The 10,134-nt window shown below is 43.3% G+C and overlaps 1 protein-coding gene across 1 annotated transcript; it reads left to right on the forward strand.

Moving 5' to 3' along the window:
• Window positions 1-219: 219 nt before the first annotated feature.
• LOC114662983 (zinc finger protein OZF-like) lies at window positions 220-7,660 on the forward strand. The gene is made up of 2 exons (XM_028816736.2): window positions 220-682; window positions 5,621-7,660. Exons 1-2 carry the CDS (start codon window positions 481-483, stop codon window positions 7,063-7,065), a joined length of 1,647 nt encoding a protein of 548 aa, XP_028672569.1. The 5' UTR covers window positions 220-480; the 3' UTR covers window positions 7,066-7,660.
• The last annotated feature ends 2,474 nt before the right edge of the window (window positions 7,661-10,134 follow it).

Consider the following 10,134-nt stretch of genomic DNA (forward strand, 5'->3'; position numbering starts at 1 on the left):
GTAATAGATAAAAACAGTGCGGTTCAACAAACTGCTTATTTTCATAACTTTGCTGAATATATCGTTTACATTCTGAAGGTGAAAAACGTAAAAGTACCCTATACGTGCCAATCCATTCATTCATTCATCCATTCGCTGCGTGGAGGGCGAGCCTTTGTTTTGTTTACATCCCGTCGCGTTAATTATACGTCACCGCGTGAGCTCATTGGGAGCGACGCCCCAAACAAACGTGGATGGGAAAGCGTCGGGATTATTAAGAAAGCAGAAGGCGGCTTCTTATCCACGTTTACAACGCGGCCCCACGCGCCTACACTACAACAGTTTATTTTAGTAGTGGGGCTTGTTTTGCTATAAACTGTTAGCTTCGTTGGCGCTCAGTAAAAACAAACTCTGGACGGCGAGAATAACAAAACAAGAGGTTCGTTTCGTCCGACATACGCCCATTTGTCACTAGTGACAGACGAAGAGTTTCTGCGCGAGATGGCCATTGAAGACAAGAAGCCAGGAACACTGAAACTGCAACCGGAACGCACCCAGAATGACAGAGGAACTGTCGTGGAGGGCTTCAGAAACCCACCTATGAACCCCGCCGGATCCGCCGCCGACATCAGACCGAGTGGAGCAGTCGAGGGTGCGGAGGTCGACGGTGAAGTGGACGAGCAGCACTTGACACCTGTCACAGGTAGGCGACCTGGACAAAAGAGCGGAAAGAAATTGCAGTAGATGGGCAGCTTGTCGCGTGCTAATCGTTACGTTAAAGAAGCGTTAACACCATTTTATGAAATTTTTTTATATAATTTTTTTAATAATTTTTATGGAAGACTTCATATTAAATGAAGTAGTTAGAGCCACGGAATAGCAGCACCGTTGACCTGGGTTCTATATTTTGTATACGATTATTCAAACCAAAATTAATTTCACTACGTGCATAGGCAGTGTATTCCAACGTAGTTAACACAAGACATTACATTTAATGTTGGCACGGTGTTGTCTTGCACGCAGTTTTGTAGTTAGTTTAAAAAAGAATACAAAAGTCTATTACGTTTTAAATCATGCCCATTGGTGGCGCGTCATGACTAAAAGCAAAGCAAACGGATTGCATTTCGCTCAACGGCTACCCGGGGTGTGTTGTATTCCGATTAAGCCAGAACTGAATGTAATCAAATACCCAAGTAGCGTCAAAAGGCTGGGAAAGGGGCATCAACAGTTAGGGTAAGAGGCGTCCCACTTCTAAACGTTTCCGTATGCTGGCTGAGAACAAAAATGTTATCACTTTAGAGCAGCGGTTCTCAAACTTCTTTAGAATTTCTTGCGTGGCGGTCCCTTTAAAAATTGTTCGATGGCTCGCGGACCCTTTTATTAGAAATTAAAAAAATCAATATTATTTCAAGAAGATTGGGGGAGCCAAATACTTTTTACAAGGGTGCCACATACCTACTGCGCGGCGCAGTGGGTAGCGCTGCTGCCTCGCAGTTGGGAGACCTGGATTCGCTTCCCGGGTCCTCCCTGCGTGGAGTTTGCATGTTCTCCCCGTGTCTGCGTGAGTTTCCTCCGGGCGCTCCGGTTTCCTCCCACAGCCCAAAGACATGCTGGTTAGATGGATTGGCGATTCTAAATTGGCCCTAGTGTGTGCTTAGTGTGTGGGTGTGTTTGTGTGTGTCCTGCGGTGGGTTGGCACCCTGCCCGGGATTGGTTCCTGCCTTGTGCCCTGTGTTGGCTGGGATTGGCTCCAGCAGATCCCCGTGACCCTGTGTTCAGATTCAGCGGGTTGAAAAGTGGATGGATGGATTATTTTATTCAGATAATATTACGTACATCTTTGTTATTAAATTTAAGTTAAAATTTTAATGGGATGGATGCATCTGCTTTGCCTTAACCAGTTCTTCTGGCCTTGTTTTGGCCAGTGCAACTCTCATAACATTTGTCGCGTCTAATCTGTTTCGAGTTTTTGTTTTGATATAAGTACAGTAGTGTGGAAAAAAGTTGTCTCACACTCATAGGTGGTTGCGAATGGAATTAACACTCATAGAGCCATCTTTGCAGCATCGGAATAGGACTGTGCCATTTCAATCCAAAAATCACTACAACACATTTCACGGAAAACATGTTTTGCACCCCCATCATTTATCAAATCAATAAACTGTTCTTGAATTAAATTGTCCTCCGAAGGCAGGTCACTAATGGAGAGAACAAACGGGTTATTGATAAATCGTTGGTATTTTTCAAATTCTCGTAGGTCAGGAAAATAGTGAGAAATTTCTTCGCTAAGAATTGATACATGCTGTTTCATCACCTCAAGGATATCGTCATCGACGTTAAGCTCATTTTCATCAATATATGTGTTCAACTGTGGAAATGGGGCAAAGTTCTTATTCTCTAACTTTCCATGCCATAGTTCGAGCTTCATTTTGAAAGCTGTCAGTTTTTCGTGACAATGGAGCACTGTGATATCTTTTCCTTGCAGCGCCAGGTTGATAGAATTCACAGATTTAAATATGTCGACCAAAAATGACAGGAATATAAGAAAACGGACATCGGAGAATTTTGCGTGCGTGTCTGGTTTGGCATCTTGAAAAAAGTGCTGAATTTCTTCACGTAGTATGTCTGTAGTACTAGGGTGCTGTACCGTGTTAGCCATTATGAATGTAGAGAAAAGCCAAGCAAAATGACACCTTTTATTGGCTAACTCAAAAGATTACAATATGCAAGCTTTCGAGGCAACTCAGGCCCCTTCTTCAGGCAAGATGTAATCTTCTTGCCTGAAGAAGGGGCCTGAGTTGCCTCGAAAGCTTGCATATTGTAATCTTTCTAGTTAGCCAATAAAAGGTGTCATTTTGCTTGGCTTTCTCTACATTCACGTAGTATGAAAACTCTTTAAAACTTTCGCTTTGGAAAGCCACCTCAAGTGTGAGTGCAATATGAGTGCTTCAAATTCTGAATCGCTTTCTTTGCATATAACTCAGAAAACAAACGAGAGTTAAGTGCGTTAAATTTAATGAAGTTTACTGCTGTAATGACTTGATTGAGAATATTTTGATGTTTTCTTCATTGTCGATTTTTTAAACCGCCTCTTAGCAATCGCTTTATTTTGAATGGTCTCGTTATGAACACTTTTACTTCACTTGCGTTGAGCGGGCAATTTCACCTCTTACAAGCACAAAAAATGTAAAATATGTTGTTTGTTGGTTATCTGTATCCACCTTTAGCACTCTTATTCGCTTCTAAAATATACGAAAACTGTTCGCGAGTGTTTTGATTCTACGAAAGAATCGATAATTTTTGATTATGATAAAAAATGACTATGCCTAAGTATACTAATCTTTCTATGTACAGTATTTTGCCAGCCATACTAACCTATCTAACTACCTATACGTCTCGGGTGCAGTAAATCCAATTCTAATTCAGCTTTACAGTTTTGCTATTTGTAAGCACCACTTTCGTTTTCTCTGTAACACATAAAAAGAAACATCACTGTCACACAATACAGCATGCAATGACATCTACTTTAAAATTGTAGCTCCAGTGACACACAATGAACAGAGTAGTAACAGAGCTAGATGTTAATTCTTAATTCGTAATTAGAAGACGTTAATTCTTTGTAGATGAGCAGGTTTGCAAACCTGAGTTTTACTTTTTTTTAAATGTTATTTTAATGAAACCAGTGCTGGCGTAGTGTGGATATAACAGATGTGTCTGATAAAGGTAGAAAATCTGAGGCAAAGTAAGATAAACTACCAGTGTAATAAAAAACGTTCTGTAGCAACAAGTTACAGTGTCTTTAAAAATTCTGTAGTAATAACTCTTTTTTTGTGTCATGTACAATAAATACATCACCAACAGTTTATTGGTCTTCACTGGAGCAATATTAAGAAGGAACAAAGTTGTAGAAGAATTCTATTATTTAAACACACACTATGCTGTAAGGCGGCACGGTGGCACAGTGGGTAGCGCTGCTGCCTCGCAGTTGGGAGATCTGGGAACCTGGGTTCGCTTCCCGGGTCCTCCCTGCGTGGAGTTTGCATGTTCTCCCCGTGTCTGCGTGGGTTTCCTCCGGGCGCTCCGGTTTCCTCCCACAGTCCAAAGACATGCAGGTTAGGTGGACTGGCGATTCTAAATTGGCCCTAGTGTGTGCTTGGTGTGTGGGTGTGTTTGTGTGTGTCCTGCGGTGGGTTGGCACCCTGCCCAGGATTGTTTCCTGCCTTGTGCCCTGTGTTGGCTGGGATTGGCTCCAGCAGACCCCCGTGACCCTGTGTTCGGATTCAGTGGGTTGGAAAATGGATGGATGGACACTATGCTGTAAGTCTGGGGTCAATGTATAATGTGCCTCCTAGTCTTTGTAGCAGTCAAGTTGCTGTCTGTACATACTGTACACACTTTTCATGGCATGAATTTTTAAAAGCACAAAGTGGTTGTTGCAAGTTTTGTAAGGATATGATTAATAAACTGGATGCTGAAACGAAAACGGAATATTATGAAATTTTAATTGCATAGCATAAGCCAACACAATAATGGGCATTATACAAGCAATTGCTGTGATTTTTCTTTAAGGGCAAGTTCTTTTTGATTATGCTTCACTTCTGTGAGATTCCATCCATCCATTATCCAACCCGCTATATCCTAACTACAGGGTCACGGGGGGTCTGCTGGAGCCAGTCCCAGCCAACACAGGGCACAAGGCAGGAAACAAACCCCGGGCAGGGTGCCAGCCCACCGCAGGGCGCACACACACACTAGGGACAATTTAGAATCACCAATGCACCTAACCTGCATGTCTTTGGACTGTGGGAGGAAACCGGAGTACCGGGAGGAAACCCACACAGACATGGGGAGAACATGCAAACTCCACACAGGGAGGACCCAGGAAGCGAACCCAGGTCTCCTAACTGCGAGGCAGCAGCGCTACCCACTGTGCCACCATGCCGCCCACTTCTGTGATTTTTTTTTTCTGTATTTTCTTTCTACTATTCAAATAAATCCTCCTTATATAAAGATGTTTCATTGCCGTGCTCCGTACAAGCCAGGGACTGCCGGTGATCCCCTCCCTTTTGGGGAATTTTGAGCATATTTGCAACTTTGATTTTGAAGCCCAGTGTAATCTGAAGCCAGCCACTGAAGTGAATAATAGACAGTCTTTTCATGCGCCTCTTCTGGGAAGGCTAGTGGGATTCAGGGTGTTTGTGAAGGCCTCTCTCCACTTTTTGGCCATTTTGCATGGGTATTCATTACAGAGATAAGACAAATTCAGGATCAGAATTGAAGGCAGTGGTGTTCATTACTGACAGGATGATGATGTGCCACCTAAATGATCTTTCACTGTATTCCTGATCTGTTTTGAGGAATAGCACACAATGAACTGGTTTTCTTAATCACATGTGTAGTGTTTGCTCATCCTGACCACGTGTTTGTCTTCAGTAATGTCACAAAGCCTGTCAAATCAGTACAGGACTTGGAGCATGTATTGAAATGTGAAATCATTTCAGTTGACTTGTCTAAGATATCAGGCACTATAAACAACAGTATCAAATGTGTTGATTTTAGAGGAAGTTCAGTTACCAAGTGGTCTTCTCTTGGGAATATTAACTTTATTAATTGACCTTTATTTGTTTTTATACCTCCACAGCTAAACCAGGTGCTACTCTACCCATCTTGGTTAAAAGGACTCATAAGAACGAGAAGCCTTTTGAGAAGCAGTGCCTTTTGGCAGCATTGGGATCCTCAGACACAGATCTTCATGAAGTTGGGAAGACAGTTGCAGAGGAAAGCCTGTGCCACTGTGAAGACGAAGACACTAAACTGAATATTATTCTGCTTGAAGACAATGAGATTGAGCAAGACTCTTTCCATGTTAAAAAAGAGGATGGTGAGTCAGAATGTGCCCACATCAAAATGGAGGTTGGTGAAAGTGAGAAGGCATCAGATTTCAAAGCAGAGGCTACTGCCGTGTCTGAAGATCCCAGAAAAACTCCTATGAAGTTGATCCGGGTTGGTCACCAACAGAACCAAGTGGAAAGTGAAGATGCTGAGGAGGAAGCAGAGGAGAATTATATAAAGTACCCGGTGAATGACAGGCCCGAAAAGCCAGTGACCTGCAATGTGTGTGGCCGGCGTTTCAAACACAAGGCCGGTATGCTGAGACACCAACGAGTTCATGGTGGGGAGAAGCCCTTCTCATGTACCGAGTGTGAAAAGTCCTTCAGTCAGTTGTCCAGCCTGAAAAGACACCAAAGCATTCATCAGGGGGAGAAGCCTCACAGTTGTAATGAATGTGGGAAGAGCTTCAATCAGGTGTACAACCTTAAGGTGCATGAGAGAATTCATACAGGAGAGGAGCCATACCGGTGCATGGACTGTGGTAGGACCTTTAATAGCCTAATCAACCTTAAAACCCACCAGCGGGTCCACACCATTGAGAAACCGTTCAATTGTGCTGAGTGCGGCAAGAATTTTAGTCAGCTGGCCCACCTCAAAAGACACCACAGCATTCATCTCGGGGAGAAACCCTACAGCTGTGCCGAATGCGGAAAGACATTCAATCAGCTGTACAACCTTAAGGTTCATGAGAGGATTCACACGGGAGAGAAGCCTTACATTTGCTCCCACTGCGGGAAGAGCTTCAATCAACTGATGAGCCTCACAAAACATCAGAGAATCCACACCGGGGAGAAACCATATGTCTGTTCGGAATGTGGAAAGACGTTCAGCCAGTTGTCACATCTCAAGACACACCACGTTATCCACCAGATGAAGAAACCATACAGTTGTGAGGAATGTGGAAAGACCTTCAGGCAGACTTCCCACCTCAAAAGACACCAGAGTATCCATCGGGGAGAGAAGCCCTTTAGCTGCCTGGAATGTGGGAAAAGCTTTAACCGCTCCACCAATCTAAAGAAACACCAGAGAATTCATATGAGGGGCAAGCTGTTCATTTGTTGCGAATGTGGCAAGACGTACACACACACGCATCTCCCTGATTCAGACACCTTGGAGAGACCTTTCAGTTGTCCAGAGTGCATCCAGAACTTGGCATTTAAGCCAGTAGGGACATCACCAGATCTGCATTTCTGAAGAGCAAGTGCTGTTCTTGTTAGACAGCAGGGACCTCTGCACATTTAGAATAAAGGCCATTTTACTCAGTCAAGCTTGGTTTTCCGGAATGTTGGACACAAGGTGTTTGCATTTTTCCTTTTTGGTACTGAAATGTTTATTGGTTGAATTAAGTGAGATGATTACTCTGTGATGTGGTTTTCAATATTTAGAGGGAAACAAGGGTGGGGAGGTGAATATAGACATACTGAGGAAAGTGTTGTACTGCCGTGTCTTATGAATTAGGTGACTGCATTGGGTGATAAAGGGAACTGGTGCCTGCTAATTTAACATCAAGTCAAAACATGCAGTTGGATTACAGTCCAAGTTAATTAAGCTTGGCAGCAACCAACACCACCAACTGGGCAACATCTGTAGCATCAGTGTGGCCGTTGGGTTTATGCTGTGTAGCTTTATTAATATTAAATGGGTGTCACCATGGCTGACAGGGGCTTCAATACAGTGTACAAAGTTTAGTGAACCACTTCTGGCCCAAGCCTCCACCTTTATTTTCTGGCTGTTTTACTCTCATTACACTGTCAGACGCTGATTTCTGTAATAAAAATGATTTGGTAAATGTAATGCAGTGCCACAATGGCTTTCTCTACATCCACTGTTAAACTAATTGCTATTAATTTTGCCTTTGTTAATACACACAGATAAAAAATGGGGCAGGCATTATAACAACTCAGTGGCAACAGTTGTGTTTTACAAATCAAACAACTAACAGATATACACTGAAGAGCCAGAACATTCTGCACCCTCCCATATGACGCGAAAAACGTCAGGTATCCTGTAACAATGGCATATGTCAAGGCCAGGGATATTTTTGACAGTAAATTGACATTAGGTGCCTGTAGTCGATCTGCTGTTTGCAGAAAGTGTAGGCCAGCATAAAGACTGGGGAGATTTGACATGGGTCAGAGCATGTCGGAAACAGCAAGGCTCATGAGGTGCTCATGGTCAGCTGTGGGGAGTACCTACCCACAGTGGCTCACGAAGGGGGGAAGAAAAAAATCATGAACTGCTGACAGAGTCATTAACGTGAGAGGTTATCACCTCTGGTACATACTTACAGAAGGGCTGCTGTGACACAAATCCCAGATAATTGTAATGATGGATACAGGAGTGGCATATGAGACTATACAGTTGCAGTCCTGTTCATCATCAAAAGTGACTACAAGGAGAATGTGAGCATCAGAGGTGCACCTTAGATCAACGGAAGAAGGTTATCTTCTCCAAAGAATTCCATTTTCACTTGCAACATGTGGACTGTTAGGTACTTGTGTATCATTTAAGCTTTGGGTAATGTTCTACTAGGAAATGCTGGGTCTGGGCATTTATGTTGGCATCAATTTGGCACATACAATTTTTCTAAATATCGTTGGAGACTGGGTATGCCCCACTGGAAGTGGAAATTTTTTAGCAGGATAAGGACTATACAAATTTTTTGGGAAAGGTTTGAGGAATATGACAAAGAGTTCAAGGTGTTGCCCTGGCCTCCAAATTCCATCCATCCATCCATCCATTTTCCAACCCGCTGAATCCGAACACAGGGTCACGGGGTTCTGCTGGAGCCAATCCCAGCCAACACAGGGCACAAGGCAGGAAACAATCCTGGGCAGGGTGCCAACCCACCGCAGGACACACACCCACACACCAAGCACACACTAGGGCCAATTTAGAATCGCCAATCCACCTAACCTGCATGTCTTTGGAATGTGGGAGGAAACTGGAGCGCCCGGAGGAAACCCACGCAGACACGGGGAGAACATGCAAACTCCACACAGGGAGGACCCGGGAATCGAACCCAGGTCCCCAGATCTCCCAACTGCAAGGCAGCAGCGCCACCCACTGCGCCACCGTGCCGCCCGCCTCCAAATTCCCCAGATCTCAATCCAGTCGAGCGCCTGTGGGATATAACAACAAAAAGTCCAATTTGCTGCAACACCATCTCACATCAAACGAGAGTTAGAAGATCTGCTGCTATCATCCTCATGCCAGATACCACAGGACACATTCAGAGGTCCATACCTTGGTGGATTGAAGCAGTTTTGGAAGCACACAGAGGTGCAATACCATATTGAGCAGGTGGTTATAATGTTAGGCTCATCAGTTATACCATAAATGTATTGGGAGATCAAAGTGCTGAGCCAAAAAGGTGTTTTCTATGGTGCTGATTATGTAAGTTTGGGTCCTGTGTATTGAAATATTTGAATTGCAAGCTTTTTTTTATTGTTTATACACTGTGTCTTGTTTCAGAGCGTCAATTTGGGTATCATAGTACCAGTCAAGGTGTTCTTGGACTTCTCCTTCATATTGTACAGGTAAGACAGGCTCTAAAATTCCATCATGGCCAGACATATCATGGAGGTGACCCAAGGTTGGGGTGGTCTTTAACGTCATTGACAGAAAATACTTCCTCCATAGAGCAAGTCATAATGGTAAAGCAGAGATTGATGGTGCACGCACTTTTAAAAATAAAGGTGCCAAAGTGCTTCATCAGAGCAATGCCATAGAGGAATCATTTTTGGTTCCAAAAAGAACTATCCATAGGAAAGTTCAAGACAGAAACCTTTATTTATTTAGATTCATAACAAGTTCCATAAATTATAACAGACTTGTGAATGGGTTCATGATCTTTAAAGATCGCTTAGTGCACACAGTAATATGGGCTAAGGTCCAGTTTTCTTGATCTGTTTCTGTTCCTGTCCTGCTCTGTAGTCTACTGGACGTTAAAGATTTCTGGTTCGTCCCTTTCAAAACTCAAACAACCAATTTCACATGCAAACATGCCTTGACAGAATGAAATGGTTGTTTGTCAAGCAAAGTTTCTATGAGGAACCACAGAACTCAACACAGTGCCATTATAAAACCAGTATTATTAAGAGTGGGGGATAACAGATGTCTTTAGGAATAGTTATGGGTCTGATGAATGCATTCATAAACCAGAGCCAGATCTGAGCATGCTGAGTGTCCAGAAGGTTCAATTTTGGAAAGAAGCATCACCAATTCCAGAATTACAAGGAGCTATTAAATTAAAATTTGAGA

This window comes from Erpetoichthys calabaricus, chromosome 12 (assembly GCF_900747795.2).
Source record: "Erpetoichthys calabaricus chromosome 12, fErpCal1.3, whole genome shotgun sequence".
NCBI classification, from domain to species: Eukaryota; Metazoa; Chordata; class Cladistia; order Polypteriformes; family Polypteridae; genus Erpetoichthys; species Erpetoichthys calabaricus.

Excerpts from the sequence above, each read along its gene's own strand:
- LOC114662983 (XM_028816736.2), top strand. The coding sequence starts at position 481 with ATGGCCATTGAAGACAAGAAGCCAGGAACACTGAAACTGCAACCGGAA. Across the intron at positions 683-5,620 it reads GCACTTGACACCTGTCACAG|CTAAACCAGGTGCTACTCTA; the intron begins GTAGGCGACCTG and ends ATACCTCCACAG.